The 19891-nt window shown below is 39.1% G+C and overlaps 1 protein-coding gene across 2 annotated transcripts; it reads right to left on the reverse strand.

Moving 5' to 3' along the window:
* Positions 1-8228: 8228 nt before the first annotated feature.
* Positions 8229-16390, reverse strand: LOC110727204 (putative pentatricopeptide repeat-containing protein At2g01510). Of its 2 annotated transcripts, XM_021906765.1 has the most exons (6): positions 13141-16390; positions 11701-11778; positions 11513-11615; positions 11337-11396; positions 10587-10688; positions 8229-8780 (listed from the first exon to the last, which is right to left on the reverse strand). In XM_021906765.1, exon 1 carries the CDS (start codon positions 15586-15588, stop codon positions 13147-13149), a length of 2442 nt encoding a protein of 813 aa, XP_021762457.1. In that variant the 5' UTR covers positions 15589-16390; the 3' UTR covers positions 8229-8780; positions 10587-10688; positions 11337-11396; positions 11513-11615; positions 11701-11778; positions 13141-13146. The 2 variants fall into 2 exon arrangements, with proteins under 2 accessions (XP_021762457.1, XP_021762458.1); XM_021906766.1 differs by lacking the exon at positions 10587-10688.
* Between the last annotated feature and the right edge of the window lie 3501 nt (positions 16391-19891).

Here is a 19891-nt window from a genome sequence, read left to right on the forward strand (position 1 = left end):
TGGACTGAGTGTCTATTCACCGGGTAATGTCGTCACTATGCTTTCCTTGCGTCGCGTTTGCAGTATTCTGGTCTTCAGGCTACGCAACTTCGCAATTTTGGTCTAGTTGGTTCAGGATCGGCCTTTGATGGTGCTCTTAGCCTTTTTTAATAGGACTGTGGAGACTGACCTTATGAGTAACCCTAGTGAGATCGCTGCCCCTTAACTCATGAAGAAATTGGCAGTTATATATTTCACGAAGGTCATTGGATCTGCAGAATCCACTTTCTCCTTATCTCTGCGTCAGGTTGCCTTATGGAAGTCCTAGCAGGGGGATCACACTTCTTCCTGGTTGCGAGCGGTCCCAATATCAGGTTCGGGCCAGACTATAAATGGTAAGACTTACCGTTGTGTTCTTTGCTATCGGTTGGGTGTTCCTTTGTTCTCCATTTCAACACCGTGTTTTGCTTGCTCAAGGGTTTTTGATGGGGATATTTTATGGGGATCATGTAAGTATCCTTTTTAAAATATTTCCAACATCAATAAGTATCCTTTTCCATTTTATCTCTTCTATTTACATATACCCCACCATATATTCCCTCTCTTATTAATACACTTAATTCAATTATAGTATGTAAAAGACGTTAATAATAATAATAATAATAATAATAATAATAATAATAATAATAATAATAATAATAATAATAATAATAACTGGGTCTGATTATGGGGCGATTAGGGTGCAACGAGGTTTGGTATTATTATTATTATTATTATTATTATTATTATTATTATTATTATTATTATTATTATTATTATTATTATTATTATAAAACACGTCAACTATTACTTTATCACATTAGCACGTTAATATAAAAAATGAGTAAAATGATGAAATACATGAATTAAAACACATGAATTAAAAACATGAAATATACGGATGAAAATAAGCAACGAAAATAACATACATAATTAAAAATTATTGAAATGCTAATTTTCAACTGAGCTTCTAGACCTTGCTCATAAATTCTCAACCAAGTCGTTCTTTAATGCCACATAGACTTGTCTATCGCGAATCTCCCTTCATGAAGTTATCAATCTATCGAAATTATCAAGATCATAAGCTTGGGATTTATAGTAAATATTGCAATTGTGGTTGAGGACGATCCTGACATATTTTCAGGATGTTCTTAGGCGAACTCAAGTGGATCTTTATAGTTTAAATATGTATCATGCTCGTCTTAAACGATCATGTTGTGGATGATGATGCAAGTCATCATGATTTTCCACATCAACTCTACACTCCATGCCAAAGCAGGCTTCCTAATTATTGCACCGAGCTTGTAACACACCAAATGCACGCTCAACATCCTTTCTAGCACCCTCTTAACATTCAATGAACAATTTATCCTTACAGGTTTGTGGGGCCGCAATAGCGTCTATAAATGTCGACCATTTTGGATAAATCTTATTTGTGAGATAATATTCCTTTGTTGTAAGTATTTCCGTTAACTGTGAACAAAACTTGTGGAGCACGATTATTTATTATATCATCAAACACCGGAGAACGTTGAAGTACATTAATGTCGTTGCATGATCTAGACTTCCCAAAGAAGGCGTGCCAAATCCATAAATCCCTGGAAGCAATCGCTTCTAAGATAACAGTCGCCGTTTTGGAAAATAAAATTTTATGACCGTTGGTGGTTTTTTTTTTCTTTCTTTAAATAAGTTACCATTTAAAAGTTATAGCCGTTATAAAATTTATAACCACAAAAATTATTGCACCACCCAGCTTCGCAGGGTGAGGTGGATCAACCAGCCGAGGTCATGGGGCCGGAAGCCCCGAAGGAAGAATAGTACCATCCTGAATAGCATCACGAACGAACGATCCGTCTGGTTCGAACTGACATAGGTGAATCGGACCTACACCTACCTTACGCCAACAAGGGATCGCTTTGGTTACGCAGTTCGGGTGACAACTGGTCATGACTGTGGTGTGAGTAAACCAGTTGAGAGAAAGAAGAAAGCACAAGAGAAATGGGTGCCTAGGGTGCAAGCCCAACCAGACAGTGAGTTGCATCATGAGAAGGAGGCACGCAAGACCAATGAATGGACTATACCTCGTAGAACAGTTGCTAGAGAGAAACCTGAAACCCCCGACACCGTGGTTCGTAGCCACGTGCTCTAATCCTCTGAGCTACAGGCCCCACCCCGCCTCCACTGGATCTGTTCCCGGGAGTATCCTCAAAAAAAGGAACCTTTCCTCTCCCTAGCCATTTCGGGGAGCACCCAACTATGGCAAGGCCTCCTTAAGGGTTAGGTTAGTAAATCCGGCTCGAGACGCGTTCGTTGACGACAAGTGGCACATCTTAACCCTTCCTTTTGTTTTCAATTGTTGTTACACATTGCTTTTCACCGGCTTTTCCCCTTTTCTTTTTTTGATTAATTTGGGCTCTTGGGATGAGGCTGTTACTCCTTTCCAAAGAAAAGATTTCATCCAATCCTTTTGGTAAAATGATCCTTTTAGGATTTTCATCATTCATAAGCATCCACATCCATTATGCTCCCCATAGTTTCTCTCTCCTTACCTCATTAGTCCACATCACTTTTCACTAACTTCATCACATACCCTTACCGTTTTACATTTTCATACCAACATTCATTAACCTCCCCATTTACTTTCCCTCTCCTATTTTTCCATATCCCACCACCTTTTCTCTATCCTACTTTCCATATCCCACCAATTTTAATTAAATAATTTGATTCATCACACTAATTAATCGTATTAGTTTTCTTTTAAAAAAAATTAATCGCATTACCGTAAAAAAAATTTAATCGCATTACTTGATAAAAAAATTTAATTGATCGCAAATATTATTTATTTTATTTATTATTACAACAACTAAATACTTTTTAAAAAAAAAAACATACATAGATTCATTTTAATTAGGGAAAAAAGAAACATAGATGAAATTAGATACGATACCACATAATTAATTTTGTTGTTGTATTTCTTTGATATCTATTTCCATAATTAGGATGATTGGGATCCATAATTACTAAATAAGATTATAAGAAATACTTTTAGTGAGAGATATAGATATTATGATGTTTTTGGAAGTGTTGAAAATATATCAAGATTGGTCTCTATTTATAGAAGATAAAAAAATATAAGCATATTGATTTTTTTTTTTTTTAAATAAAGTAAAATTGAGTAACAGAAATTATTTATGAAAAACGGTAACATTACCGTTGGAAACAAAATAAACAAACTACTGATCAAGTACTCGTTGGTGTCCGTTGATCAAGTAGCCGTTGCAACACGATTTTGAAGTTTGATTTTGCTTTTTTGATTTTTTAAACATTGAAAAAAAAGGAAAATGGCATTGTTTGATGTTGGTGGCAAACAAATGCATTCAAGGGACTCCACCTTTGATATTGGAACCCTTCCAATATTATTAACCTCCCCAAATAAAAGTGAGTAATGGGGAGCTAGTACCATTGGTGGGAAGATCCGGATTTTTTCCCAAAGTGAGCTTTATTGGCAAAGTATTAACCAAACTGGTCTCGTGGCAAAAGTATTTCCCAAACTAAGCTTCTGGGGTGAAACGTTGTCTCGGACAGCGTTTTACACCCAGTTTTTTTTTTTTAAAAAAAATTCAAGACATAAAACGCTGTCTGAGGCAGCGTTTTATGGTAGTTTGACTTGTTGGTATGTATTTTGGAAAAAATACCGTATTTTATGTATGTGGGCTGTAAAACGCTACTTCAGGCAGCATTTTATGCTTTAAGTAAAACGTTGCCTGAGACAGCGTTTTATGTGAAAGCATAAAACGCTGCCTAAGACAGCGTTTTATGTGAAAGCATAAAACGCTGCCTGGGGCAGCGTTTTTCTGCTAGACTGCATCCCCAGCAGCCAGCTCCTATTTCTGCAATCTGCTGCTGTTCCTGTACAGTTGCTGCTGCCCCTACACATCACCCTCACCCAGCAGCATCAGCCTCAGCCCCACCATCAACCACCACCCCCACCACCATCAACCACCTCCCCCACCACCACCGACTGCCACTCTCGACCACCCCTATGCAATGCAACACACCCCTAAACAATGCTAGAGCATTCCCACCACCCCCACCACCATGAACCACCTCCCCCACCACCACCGGCCGCCACTCTCGACCACCCCTATGCAATGCAAAACACCCTAAACAATGCTAGAGCATTCCCACCACCCCCACCACCATGAACCACCTCCCCCACCACCACCGGCCGCCACTCTCGACCACCCCAATGCAATGCAAAACACCCTAAACAATGCTAGAGCATTCCCACCACCAGCCCCAACATTTCCACGACGAAAAAAGATATAGTTTTACTGACAAAAGTCAAATTCGGACAAATAAGGGAAATAAACTTCAAATTGTACAGAGAGTCATTTAAAAAACATTTCTTGTATTAATAATGTAAGCGTTATATACAACATTGTTAAATATCTCAGTACCACAAAAAGATCAACTAACTAATACTATCCGGACTCATGTATTGGAGTTAACTGATCTCCATCCTTTGTGTCCTCCGTCTGTCTACGAACACGCCTCGGACGCCTCGTGTAATGTTGAATGGTGGTGAATGGGTCTCGGGACGGTGGAGGAGTTAGCTGGCGAGACGATGAGTCAAACTGGGTGTGGCCGGGAGCGGTGTTATGGATGAAGTAATCCTCTGCCTATGTAGAGACCGAATTATGACCTCCACCACTGCTCTATCCGAAGTCGAACTGTGAATGGTAATCACCTGCGCCACTACTCTGTCCGAAGTCGAACTGTGAATGGAAGGAGTTGGGGTCATGATCGTCCCTGGGGTGGACGAGATGTCCATGGCCATATCTCTGCAAGCTATATATGCCCATATCTCGCACCCGCTCGACCTGGGCTCTAGTGGGTACGGCTGCTAAGGCATCTGAAAGTGCATCAACCATCGCACCCATATCCCCCGCCTGCAGTAATCATCCATGACTTAGTAATATGATATAGAATTTCAAATAATTTTGGAAAACAAGAAAATGAAATAAACTCACAAGTCCGCTGATAACATCATAAGCTGGATGGTAGTGCGTGGACGGTGGCGTGTAGGTAGGGTTGATGAAAAGGCATGTAATCTGCCTGTACCATACCATGTAAGGATCATGCGGATCCATAAAACCCTAAAACAGGTGACCGTCAACAACGGACTCCAACCGCTGGTCCCAAAGCTTAATGAATTGATGATGCTCCTGTGCCCAGTTTGTCTCCAACTTTCCATGACGGTCAATGCCGTGGAGGCGGATACTAGTGTCACAGGCCATGGGGATAGGCTGGTGAAGTCCGAACTGTCGCAACACTCGGTCCGGTAGGTGACTCTCCACGACCTCGAAACAGATCATGGGGGTCCTGGCAAGCCACTCAGCATGATGCTCGAGCAAGTGTTCCAACATGGCCTTTACCAACACAGCAGAATAGGGATCCCATGTCATCTGCAATAAGGAAATATCGTAAATAGGTTAGGGCAATGCCAATAAACAGTATAAAGAGTAAACAAAAGATTACAAATTTATTGCAAGATTCCACCTGTTCATCCGTGAGTCGGTCGAGGGCGTCGCGGTAGTAGAGTAGACCTCTTGTTGTATGCGCATGTGTCAGCTTGGGAACCACCCACCTTTGGCAACAAATAATTTAAGAAGTTGTACTAGCTAATTAAAACAAAATGCGGCAACACAAGTGTAATGTTACGAACCTACAACTGTATGCCTGATCGGGTTCAGGGAGCGGGGGAGCATCGTACGCAACGTACTGATCGTCCTGGTCCAGCTGCCCCGGTCATCAAGCTCATCATCCTCCTCCACATTATCGTCCTCATCATCTGTATCCGCATACACATCGTACACCGACAATTCGTTATTCACAATATTATCAAAATGACTTGGGTCTTCTTGAGACGGTGATTCTTGAACCTCATCTCGCATCGGTGACGGAGCCACGGTGTTTGATATCGAAGGACCGGATTGGCCGAACATTGTCCCACACCCCCCCCCCCCCGCATGAACCGGTGAACCTATATGAGTACTAAACGACATCTGAAATTGATCGTCATGCAGCAAGCGACTGAAAGTTCCCATCCCATATTCATTCGATGGAATGTGGTTTGAAGGGCCTTGGAAGGACGCGGTGTTGTAATCGGAGACATATGTAGGATGTTGTTTTGCCCAAGTACTTTGTTGGGTACATAGAGGCACTGTTTCTACATATATCTCATTGGGAACACCCTTCATTGCAACAATGCTTCTCAAAGCTTTTAAATGTTTGTTTGTAGAGACAGGTAACACTTGAACCCCATGGCCAGTCTCACACCTCATTTAAGGTTCAGTTCAACATTCATTGGGTTTGAGCCGATACTACTGTGAACCTCATTCATCAGATCATTCACAGTCATGTTCGGTTCAAGTGTTATAAGTTCCATATTCCCTCCACTGTACTCAACATTTGATCCATCGCACATAATTTCACCTCCCCACCGGCATAACAACACTACATTTGGTGAAGCCATATTCTACATACCAACCAAAACACTTTTAAGGATAATCGAATTCTAAAACAACGTAAAAAAACCCTAATTTAACAATACATAACATACATAGCTTTGATAATGGAAAGTTATATCAAATTTCGAGAACCTACATGTGTAGCTAATATGACAACAATGAAACAAGTCCATTCACTATCAACATTTTCATCACCAATTTCATTAACTCTTAGTACTGCATACAACTATCAACATACTAATACTGCATTACCATCAACAATTTTATCATTATTTTCACAATAATAGACCACATTACCATCAACAATTTCATCAAAAACAAACCACATTATCATTGACAATTTCATCAAGAATTTCGTCGACAATTTAATTAACAATTTCGTCTATATTTTTCCTCAACAATGTACCACATTATCATCAATAATTATCAACAATTTATCACATTTCATTACTAATTAGCAAAAAATTAATACAATTTACATCACAATTTGCTACAACATACAACAACTATCTACTACCAACTATTCAATGTAAAATTCAACATTGTACTACGAATTTAGGGTTTACCCGGATTTAAAGAGTGAGTGAGACAATGCCGGCAACAACTTTCGTTCACTTTGGCGGCGGCAGGGGCAAGGGCAGTGGTTCTTTGTTTGTGAGAATGAGAGTTAGTGAGAGAGAGAGTGTAAGTTGCGTTTGTGAGATTGAGAAAAAAAGCCACTGGAATTCGTTTTAATTCCCCGCAAGAAGGCAGCGTTTATTGTACAGATAAAAACGCTGCCTCAGGCTGCGTTTTATGCTGTACAATAAACGCTGCCTGAGGTAGCGTTTCATTTAAAGATATAAACGCTGCCTCAGGCAGCGTTTACCTGTATAAAAAAAAGTATGAAATACGAAGTTTGAGAAAAAAGTCAAACTACCATAAAACGCTGCCTCAGACAGCGTTTTATGACTTGAATTTTTTTTAAAAAAAAAACTGGGTGTATAACGCTGTCCGAGACAGCGTTTCACCCCATAAGCTTAGTTTGGGAAATACTTTTGCCACGAGACCAATTTCGTAAATAATTTACCAATAAAGCTCAATTTGGGAAAAAATCCGGAAGATCCTCATTTCTACTTTATGTCAAATGGGGAGCTAAATTTCCCATCAATATACATGCTCTTAGAATCCTTTTACCAAGGGAAAAAGAATCCTAAAAGGATGTATATCCTTACCAATGTTATTGCTTTTAGCCAGCAAAAAAGTTAGCTAAAAGGATACAAATCCCCATCAATGTTCATGCTCTTATCTTATCTTTTAGAATTACCGTGTAATGTCCAATAAAAATTATTAAGTAAACTATCATAAGATAGGTTAAAAGTTACTCAAATGGGCTAAAAGCTAACCTAATGACTTATTTTCATTGTCCCATTGAAGAGATTACAAGATTTCAACCTTACAGAGTTGGAAAGTTGGCATTACAATTTGTTTCAGATTGTCACATTAAGACATAGGACATGTTATGTTGAGATTGTTGACTATGTAGATTAGAGTTGAGAAGCGGATATCAATCTTGTATGATGTAATTATAAGATCTAGGTTATTCTTCCTGTTTTCAAATGAGTTACAACCATAAATATTTTAATCTCCATTTATACTGAAGTTAGAGAAAAATAAAAAAAGGAACAAAGGAATACATCAGCAAAAATAACAATAATAATTTGCGTAACAAGGACAGGTTCACAGGACAATCAGTCATCGGAAGAGTAAATCTGCAGCAAAATTTGCCTCCCAGTTGCTTAATTTTTGTGACAGATGCACCACAAGACTCAAGGATTGCATTGACATACTATATATTATATTCAGCAACACCAACAAATGGCTCAGAAAGGGAGTTCGTAGGCTTAAATATCAATTATTCTGTAAATATCAAAGCCTGTCGTAAATAAACAGAAGCCTTCCTCCATTTGCTGTTAGTATTCTTGTGATTACTTCCTCAGGCTCTCGAAAGGCATGAATCTCCACTTACTGTAGTTTGAAAACTTTCTGATATTACTCATGTCTAAAGAGCAAAAGATCGCCCATTAAAAGCAGTATATAAGAGTCCTGTTCACCAGAAATTGCAAATTTTGAACCGTCCAACAATTTTCTGACCAGGCTCCATCTATTTCAAGCATATAGCTGCAGTATAAGCTATTTTGATTGCATCTTGACTTGGATAATTTGACCAGTCTCCCTCCCTTTTACCACCTGTACCAAACAAAGTGCTAATTGTTATACAACATTTCTTCTAACCAGAACAATCTACTAAAGTGAGTCACTAAACCCACGGGCACGAGTAGCTGATAGTATGCCATTCCTTGATCCAATCACATATGACACAATCAGTAAATCAAAGCAAATGAATATACATCTTTTTAAGAATTGATCTGAATTCTGAAAGAAATCAAAGATCATAGGAAGTCAAGAGCTCAGTGAGCCAAGGCCAGATTGTTAAATATCTAAATGTCTGGAAAAAATACAGCAATTTCAAATAATTCTCAAATCTCAATGACTATAAATCTCTCTTTGTATCCGATGTCTTCAGCAAAAAAGGCGATAAATATATAATTAGTATAATGATCAAAACATGAAAAGCATAATAACCATTGCCAGCACATAATCTCCTGCGTTAGCAAGACTAAACATAACTTGATACTTCAGAACCTAGTCAAGCTAGCTGATATATTCCAAAAATCTAAATTTAATTCATGCAGATTCTTCTTAGATGATATATTTTACTAGGGTTTGGACTCTCTACCCCTCTCTCTGACCTCGAAATCATATTCAAAGTTCACACTACTCATCAACGAGCTTGTCCTAGTTTATCAAATGGTAAACAAATTTTGTTTATCACTATGATAAACTTGTATTTTCTGAATCATCAACAACCCATGCCAAATACAAATATACAATCACTTCTAGCAGCATAGTATCAAAGTAGGTATCATAATCATATTAACACTTTAGAATGCAACATCGCCTTTATCACCTGTGATGAACTGAAATTCTGGGTTTATAATTCTGATTTAATATTGCTAGTAAATAAAGATTAAAGGTTGGATATTGATTGAAATTGGCAAAAGGTTTACAAAAGATAAGTTAATAGCTTAAGGCTATTACTCTCAAATAGTGAGTTTAGCTCACAACTCTCCAAAATGGCTTTAGGCCATGACTCTCTAAGGTTTCCCTCAATACAAATTTCTGCCTACCTTTTCCTTTCCCCTCTCCCTCTATTTATACTAAGGCTAAAGACTATTAACTTAATAATATTAAACTTCCCAAAGTGCCCCCTCCTAAAGCTAGTCTATTACATCATCTCATTGAAGTCTTTGTATGTCACACTTATTATGATTAACACTTCCCTCAGCTGTGAACATAAAAATAGGTAAGAGTCACGTGTGATGTTCCACTCCTCAACAGAAATATAGCAATTTCCATTTACCCAACCGGAGGAAAGAGTGGAGGACTTCTTTTTCTAATACAGCCATTTATTTTTCTGTATTATTTCCATCTTTGCAGTGAGGGTTACATCTGTACTGTTGCCTACACCTCTTTAGAGTTCAAAAATGTAATTTGGAGTAAGAGTGTAGGTGGACCTGGAATGGTAAAGGGTTACTTGCCTAGTTTATCCTTGTAAAGATGAGAAATTGAGAAGTGTGGTCTGTAATAATCATGTACAGGGGTCTTTACACCAAACCCTGATGGAAGTTTTTCCAATTTCCTGAAAACTCTGTTTAACTAGCCTATTCCTTTCTAGTTTCTATAGAAATAAAATTTCACGAATTCATAATTATAATAAAATTATACTAATGCTTAGTTTTGTTCTCCTTATTCTTATTTCAGGAAAAAAAATACTTCAGATAAGATAAGTTCAAATAAGGCCTAACAAAGGCTAACTATGTTCAATTTACAATTAAAATAAGTTCAGCTAAGTTTAATCAAGTTAAATGAGTGAAAAATAGGTAAATAGAGTGCACCATAAATGATTAAAGAAGCAAAAAATGGACTACTTACAGGCCCCTTCTAGAACGTTGATCATGTTACAAGTGATGCCTCTAACTACAAGGCAAAAAGTCTGCTTCATACCGACATGTTTGGCATATTACTGCATTAATCCTATATAAAAAGGTGAGATAGCTCTTAAGGTGAAGAAAAAGAAAGAGTAGAAAGCAAGAAAGTAAAAGAAATTAGCACAAATATTTGGAGACATTCCATATGTTGGAACATTCTATGTAATCCAAGGGAAATGTGCTTATCAATCACAAAAAATTCATATTTCATTAAAAAGCATGTGCATGGTTGTCTGACCATCCAATTAACACATGAGAACTTAACACGTTAGACTAATTTTCCAATATTGATAATAGATTTTCTTCATATTCTGGTAATTGCATCACATAGCATTCACTTTGAAAATCACTTCTACAACTTAAATGAAACTTATTCTCCTTTTCATTCAAAAAGAAACACAAGATGTCAAAGACAAAAAGTAATACACATAGTTACACAAGAGGCATGGAGCCCATAATGGTAGTAAAACTGCTGGCTGCAATATAGCCACATGGCCAAATCAACTCATCCAAATACAAAATTCTCAAAATTAGATTCACACCATTAACAGGAGCCTATTTATCTCTAATTAGTGCATCATGATTGTCAATCTCTTCATCTGAAGAAAAAAATCCAAAATTTTCAGCACATTATTTTTAAATTGACCGAGAAGAAATGGAGGTTTGGCAGGTAAGATAGGATTGAGAAGCTCACCATAAAGATATCCATGGAAGCTCACTATAAAGATATCGATTATAACATTTCTTCTCTCCCCTGACACAATTTAAAACACAATTTAAAACAAGGGACCAGTTTCATGCAAGTGAACCAATCTATCTGCAACAAAGGCCAAGAGAAACTTATGGAGAAATGATGAAAAATAGGTGTACATTTCAGAAGTTCAGAATCTTGCAATTTGACTTTCCTTTTTGATGCATAGTCTAACCAACCATCTGGAAGAACAATTAAATGTTCTCTTGTGACATTTAGATACTGTAATATTCAAGTATTCAACATTGTATTAGACATTATTTCCAAAACCATGATGCATAAATTGTCAAAAAAGGAAAGACTTAACCTGTTACCAATGTAGAATTGCTTCACAGACATCATAGTCATACTCTTATAGTTCATTTTTCTTGAAAAACTCATCATACTGCAACAAAAATCATTTCAGATTGGAGTAGTTCAAATTCACTGGGAAAGGTACTACATAGTCAGTAATAGTATTAGTTCCAAATGAAACACATTCTAAGATAAAGCCTTTAAAGATCAAACCCAACAGTAGTATTAGTGATAACCATTTTAACAACGCCAATAACAACGGGAAAAGAAGATAAATGCTCTATAACATCCCAAAATAAAAATGAGGAAGGGAGAAAACCTAAACTTTCATAATTATCTGGGGGGGAGAGGGGAAGTGGGGAATATTAAGTCTCACGGGGAAGTCTGAAAAAAGCCGTTAAATCTAACACAAAGAAGTGAGTAACTAGAGTTTTCAAAGGTTGTTGCCACGTACCTTATGTGAGACAAATAATATGGCAATTGAGAATAATAACATTTAATCTAGTTACATTGTCAGCCAGAATAATTTGACCACAAAATGCAGCAGTGTTGAGCTAATGAAGTGTATTCTATCCGACATGAAAAAAAATCCTGAACAAAATCGATTTCTCAAGATCTTTACAATCCTCTACAATTGCGAATAACTAAAACAAATCATTATACTTCTCAAATGTAACTTGCCAGCAAGAGACAAACTATGATATTCTTAATTTTTTAACATTTCCGGACAAAGCCCATATTGAATTCTCTGCTACCCAAATACCCCAATCAACTTCCCATGCACCTCCACCCCCCCCCCCCCCCCCAACAGAAAAAAAAAAAAAAAAAAAGGTATACTCCCACTGCCACCCTTGAATAGACCACCTGTGGTTAGAGGTCATCTGTGAGAAATTGGGTAGGTGTACCACATAATCAGTTAAACACCCTTAATAATTTAAAAAATTATTGAGAATAAGCATATGATTGTGATAAAACACATCAAATTGGAAATTTCATAAAATATTTTGGGCATATCAAAATAGATATGTTGTCTATTAAAGAGCGGCGAGGGAGAATAATATAGGTTGTAAACCTAATGTCTTCAAGTTTACAATCACATAGAAGGGCTCAGAATATGCAAATTCAAGATTATTTTGTTGGCAGTGAAACAGAGGTCTAACAATCAAGAATCTCATCTCAGCAAGCATCGTTGGAGATTGAGACAAGATACTTACAACCTATTGAAAAGTTCTAACTCTAAACCACCTGCATAAAAAAACATAAAACATAGCCAAATTCAAGAATTCTATGACAACAAATCTAAAACTATTATTGGTGAATGCCGTGAATCAAACTATTTTTCCTAACTTTTATTTTTTTTAGGGTGATAAGAACAAGGCCTAAGGGACTTAATTTTATAGACCATAAGCAATGTAAATTCAACCTGAATTTTTTTTTACTTAATTATACTCACCAATAATCACCAATAATCGCCACAAGAGCAATGCCCATCTTTGAAATGGTGGAATCGACTGGAGTCCCTCACTGTAATCTCCCTCCCAGCTACCTTAGAGATGATCTTGATTGCAGCATGGCAATCGGAACAAGCCCTTAGATTCTTCATCACTAATATTGGTGAACCTTCAGGGGTGCTGATCAATGCAAATGCTATAGCTATGCGTTCACTGTGGTATTTTAAACATTCTGCTCTAGTATCTTCATCCCAGTTATGAAGGGTACAACTAGTATCTGGTTTATAACCTTCCTCTTCCATTCTCATCGATAAGGACTCAATTTTCCTTCTAATGTCCTCCCATCTCGGATGAGACTTGTCATTTGCTGAGAAAATATGCATCTTGTGGTTGATTTCCACCCAGCTATAAGCAGGTGGTTTCTTAAGTCCTCGTTCTCTCATTGCTTTCTTCACCACAGCAACTTTATCCCACTGACCAGCTTCCGCGTAGATATTTGACATGTTTACATAAGCAGAGGCATCTCTAACCTCCATCTTGAATAGCTGTTCTGCAACTTCTTTTGCCAGCTCTTGGTTTTTATGGATCCTACATGAGTTCAGAATGGATGAAAGCATAATTTCATCTGGGTTAAAGGGCATTTCAGACATCAGTTTCTTTGCTTGTCCAAAACGTCCGCTTCGGCATAAGATATCAACCATAGTAACATAATGCTCTCTCCTAGGCTCCATATGGTACAATTCAGTGATATTGTTGAAATACCGCATTCCTTGATCAACAAGCCCACAATGGCTACAAGCAGTTAGGACATTAAGAAAACTTACCGGGTCTGGGCAAAGACCCTTTGAAACCATTTCCTCAAATAACCCAATGGTACCATAACCATCTCCATTCTGAGCATAGGCAGAGATCATGGCATTCCACGACACTATATTCCTGTCAGTCATCTCTTGGAAAGTCTTGATAGCGTATCTCATAGAACCACATTTTGCATACATATCAAGCAATGCACTTCCACAAAACACATTGGAAAAATATCCAGACCTATACACCAAAGAATGCAGCTGTCTTCCAAGTGAGAGTGAGGCTAAACTAGCAGTAGCCCTTAAAATACTGGAAAAGGTTGCTTGATCAGGGTTGACATGTTCCCAGCGCATTTTGATGAATACATCAAGCCCTTTTTCATGGTACCCCGTTTGTACAAGAGCAGATATCATTGCTGTCCATGGGACTGTGTCCTTGTGTGAGAGAGATTGGAAGATCAAATTAGCCTCCTCAAACTGTCCACATCTAGCATACATGTCTAAGAGTGCATTTCCTACTTGAAGTTCTGATGATGCTGTTGTCACAATACACTGGGAATGGATTTGTCTACCCATTTCCAAATTAAGTGTATTAGCAGCAATACTTAGCATAGTAGAAAAGGGAAAATTCTTCCTATCAAATTTTGTCCCCTGCAAATCCTTAAAAAGATTAAGAGACCTCTCATAGTTCCCTTCCCTTGCATGGCCGGTTATGATAATGTTGCACGAAACACCATCGATTTCAGTCATTTCGTGGAAAAGTTTCTCGGCTTCCTCTACATGGTCATGTTTCGAATAAAAATCAAGCAATGCATTGCTAACAAAAACATTCCAAATAAAATTTGTTTTTACCACAAAACCATGAAGTTGCTTGCCTAAAAATAAGTCCCCTAACCCAACAGCAGCACTTAAAACTGCAGTAAAGGTGAACTCAGAAGGTCTGAAACCCATTTTCTGCATTGTCAGGAAAAGATCAACAGCTTCTTCATTTAACTCCACATTTGCATACCCAGTAATCATTGCATTGTAAGTAACAGAATCTCTTTCTGACATTTCATTAAAAAGCCTAAAAGCTAAGTCCAAGCAATGACACTTGCAATAACAACCCAACAAAGTATTGCACACGGCACGAGCTGAACTAAACCCCAATTTCACAACATGAGCATGTACTTGAATCACTTGGTACATACAATCATTATCGTCGAAACCTGACAACAATGTAGCAAAAGTAACAGAATCCAGCATAGTCATAGACCTATACATATCATCATAAAGCTTAAAAGCGTCCAAAGGGTATCCACGGTTAGCATAACCGCCAATCAAAATGGTCCAAGTCACAGTAGTTCGCGCATACATTCCATCAAACAATTGTCTTGCAGTAACAAGATCACCTGACTTCACATAACCTGAAATCAGGGTGTTCAAAGAGATTATATTTCTGTTAGGCATTTCATCGAACAGTTGGTGTGCTTTGGAAAGTTGACCCGTTTTGATGAGATTTTCAATCTGAAAATTAGTGCGGCTTGTATTCGGGTCAAAACCCGTTTTGATGATTCGAGCATCAATGACATTTTTGGTGTTAGGTGTTTGGGTTCGAATGCAAGATGATAGTTTATGGACTGCGTTAGTCCAATACTTATGGTTCATCAGAGACTTGAGCGCTGAGTTGTATTCGTGTTCTTTTTGCAAATTATTTAGGGGTAAATACAAGTTTGTCTTTAATCTCGGTCGGTTCCCTCTAGGTTTTTTCCCAGGGTTTTTTTTGTTCCCTCTAGGGGTTTTTCCTTGGGAGGATTTTCCTAACCTTCATTGTTAGGTTTTTTCAAAAAAAAATTTGAAGGTTTTTCTTCTCTCTTCTCCCTTTTTTTCTCCATAGGTCTCAGTTGTGAATCTCTATAGGGGGTTCTACTGATGTTACTACCGGTGGTGAGCCTCAAAATCCTTTTAATTGCTTTCAATAAATAGATCTCATCCTTGAGATGATGATTTTTCTCTTAAGCTTATTTTTTGCTTAAGTTTGTATGACGAGAATTGAAGATTTAGGGTTCATAATTTCTAGCAGAATCCGGGGGACCACATGAGTATTTTCACTCAAATGACTAAGCATCAGTGGATTTCAAGCCGAATCAGTGCGAACTCACATATTGTATTGCTTCAGATGAAGTTTTTTTAATAAGGCGATTGTTAATCAAATCTACGATGTATTTAGTTTTAAGGTGTGTACTTGTGTTGGAATTCTTGATTTCTTAGGAATTAAGTGTCGTTTGACTATATTTTATTAGTGAAACCAAGTCTTCTTGTCAAAAAAAATAAATAAATACAAGTTTGTCTTTATTTACTTGAAATTAGAGTATATCTTTGCTAATAAACGAGATACTTCCTATATGTTTTAATAAGTGATATACTTTGATTGAGACATAGATTTAGTCAATTAATTAACTTAAATAAAACACTCCATCCGTTTTAAATTCTCCATGCACGGAGTTTTATAAGAAATTGGAGAAGTAATAAAGGCCTTGTTTGATAAATGGCTTTTGGCTGGCTTTTTTATCGGCTTTTGGTTTTTTGTCAAATAGCCAAAATACATGTTTGGTAAATGGCTTTTCAACTAGCTGAAAAGCCAGCTTTTCCGCCAAAAACAAAAAGCTAGTCTTACTAGCTTTTTGATTTTGACTTTTGGCTTTTCATTAAACAAATTAGTTCTTTATCATTACTTAATAATTAATAATAATTTATTAATGTCTGTTATCTAAAGCTGCAGGGGACAGGGATATTCATGGGGCCAAGGTTTGCAGGGCGGCCCCAAGAGTTTCCCACTTATTTTTTGCGGATGATAGTCTACTGTTTTCCAGGGCTAACACTCAGGAATGCTTGAAAGTTACTGATATTATCAGGAAATATGAACGAGCTTCAGGCCAAATCGTCAATCTAGATAAAACTGAAGTTGCCTTTAGCAAAAGAGTCCCAACGGATAGAAGGGAAGCAATCATTAGCTTAATGGGAGTGAAGGAAATCGACATGCATGAGAAATACTTGGGTCTTCCCACGATCATCGGAAAGTAAAAAAGGGCCATTTTTGAGGGATTATGAGAGAGAATTTGGAAGAAGATGAGCGGATGGAAGGAGAAGCTCCTATCTAAACTGGGTAAGGAAGTTATACTCAAAGCGATTATTCAAGCTATACCGACATATATCATGAGTATGTTCCGAATTCCAGATATCATTTAAAATGAGATACATAGGTTGATGAACAAATTCTAGTGGGGTACAATGGAAGGGAGTTGATTAGGGGATTTTGCTCTCACCAATCGGAATGCGCCACGTGGGCCAATCAGGTCTTGCCAAGTGTCCCCCAGTTGGAACTGTCAAGGCTTGCCACGTGGCACGCGCTTATTCGTCCACCTTGGACCTATTATGTCATGACACGTGGCATACTCCATGCCTAATGGAGAAACCGGCCACCCAGGCCCAACTTTCGAGGGAAGCCCAATCAGCCCTAGGTTAACCTAAACCTAGGATTGACACGTTTTCTAAGGTTATAAATACCTCCCTTAATCCTCATTAAGGGGGGGATGACAGAGAGAACAGGCTGATCACGCTAACAAAGCAGATTACCTACATTAAACACTCTCACCTAGAGAGACCCAATCACTTTAATTTCCGCATTAATTACTCCTTAATCAAGTACTAACTTGACCGTTGGAGGCGGAGCTCCCACCACCAGGAGTCTCCGTTGTTTTGCAGGTACAGGCGTCCGGTTCCAGTCTCGGAATTGTAACTCTCCCGCAGGACATCAGAAAACCCCGAAACATTTGGCGCCGTCTGTGGGGAGAGTACTTCTGAGATGGCATCCAAGTCTGTACCGACTCCTGAAGAGAGGCGTCCCCTAGACGACCCTCAAGTTCAGTCGGACCACGATACTGAGAATGAATTTGAAGTTGAAGCTCACACAGCTTCAGACGGGACCCTAAGGGCCCGACGTACCCGTCATACCGAAAGAAGGGAACGGGAACATCTTCAAACAGGAAGCGAGCCAGCAGGCGCACCGCCTGTTCGGCAGCAGCCGACTGATGGATCTGCTCCCATTACAAGGAACGAACTCATAACCTTCATGAGGGACTTCAAGGGAGAAATTCAAGAGTTGATCAACAAGAAGCCGCCTGCTCTGGACAAGGAGGAGTCGGCTAAGAAACCCTCCACTTCACTGAAGAGGAAACCAGTTCAAGGGCGAGAGGCGACTCCTCATCCTAAATCTAGGAAGCGGGAGCCGACTGCCCTTGATTTCACAAAATACCGTTTTCCTACTCCAGGAAATAGGAAACCTGTTCGTCATATTCAGGCGGACGGGTCGAGGAAAACATACACAGACGCTCGGCTACTGCTAGAGCAGAAGAAGAGTGACCGATTGTCAGAGTCGGCCTCTACTTCATACTTCCAAGACAGTCTGCGAAATACCTCAATGAGGCATACGCAGTCGTATCATGAGAGTCAGTCAGGCGGCACCTCCCGTCAGTCCGGCTTTCATAGCGACCAGGCGGTACCAAACTTACCGTTTGTGCCGCAACAACAGTATTTTTTACAGCCACCTCCGTTTGGTGGTCATGCAGCAAAAAATGTCCAACCTATGGACTGGCAGCTTCGGTTGCTTAGACTTGGTGAACAGCCGTCGGCCTTCTCCAAGGAAATTACTGAAGCCGCTCAGCTGGCCAAAGTGAAAAATGTATTAGTAGGCGCCTATGACGGCACTACTAACCCAGAAGACCATCTTATGGCCTTCACCAACCTGATGTACCTTAAAGGGTTGGATGATCCCACTTGGTGCAAGTGTTTCCCAGCGACTCTCAAAGGAATCGCACAACAATGGTTCGGCAACCTGCCGACTGGTTGTGTAAATAGCTTCAGGACGCTTGCTTACTTATTCACCTCCAACCCTGAATAATTCCAAGGCTGTTATAATCCCATCTCTTATGTTGCTCAAGTTTGAGAGGGATAATGGAACAGTCGGCTCCCTAAGGGGAGATAAGAGGATGGCCCGAGAGTGCTATCTCTCGGATGTCAAGCCCACTGTTATGGCCACTGGGTCGACTGGTGGAAAAACAGACCTTGACAAAGTCAAGGAGAGTGCGCCTGTTCAAGAAGCAGGCGGCAAGAAGAGAAAGGCATCCCAGACAGGGGCTGCAAGAAAAGACAAAAAATAGCAATCATTGGCAGAGGAGCGGTCGGATTAATTCCGCCCTCAGCCGGCTGGTGAGCATACGGACTTGATCTTAGACGACTCACGTCCTGAGCGAACAGTCAAAGTTGGGATGACTGCTCTGAGAGACCTTGGTGACGACTTTCACAAACTATTGAAAGAATACAAGGACATCTTTGCATTCGAAGTCCATGAAATGCCAGGCATTAGTCCTGATCTGGCGGTACATAAACTAGCCGTGGATCCGAAAAAGAAGCCGGTACGGCAGAAGAAGCGGAACCATGGCGAAGAAAGAAGTCAGGCGGCAGCCGCCGAAGTTAAAAAATTACTTGATGCAGGGTTCATTCGGCAATGTTACTTCCCAGACTGGGTTGCAAATGTCGTGCTTATTAAAAAGCCGAATGGCACCTGGCGAATGTGTGTAGACTACACAGACTTAAACAAGGCGTGCCCCAAAGACAGTTACCCTCTGCCTAAAATTGATAACCTGGTGGACTCAACAGCCGGCCATGCTTTGATGAGCTTTATGGACGCCTACTCTGGTTTCCATCAAATTCCTTTATGGAAGAAAGATTAGGAGAAGACGGCCTTCGTCACTGATCAGGGGTTATACTGTTACACGGTCATGCCGTTTGGTCTTAAGAATGCCCCGGCTACCTTCCAGCGAATGATAAACACTGTGTTCTTTGATCAGATTGGGAGAAACGTCGAGGCATACATTGATGATATGATTGTCAAGACTAAACTTCAGAAAGA

The sequence above is a fragment of the Chenopodium quinoa genome, unplaced genomic scaffold (assembly GCF_001683475.1).
Source record: "Chenopodium quinoa cultivar QQ74 unplaced genomic scaffold, ASM168347v1, whole genome shotgun sequence".
Taxonomy (NCBI): domain Eukaryota; kingdom Viridiplantae; phylum Streptophyta; class Magnoliopsida; order Caryophyllales; family Amaranthaceae; genus Chenopodium; species Chenopodium quinoa.

Excerpts from the sequence above, each read along its gene's own strand:
- LOC110727204 (XM_021906766.1), bottom strand. The coding sequence starts at position 15,588 with ATGAACCATAAGTATTGGACTAACGCAGTCCATAAACTATCATCTTGC.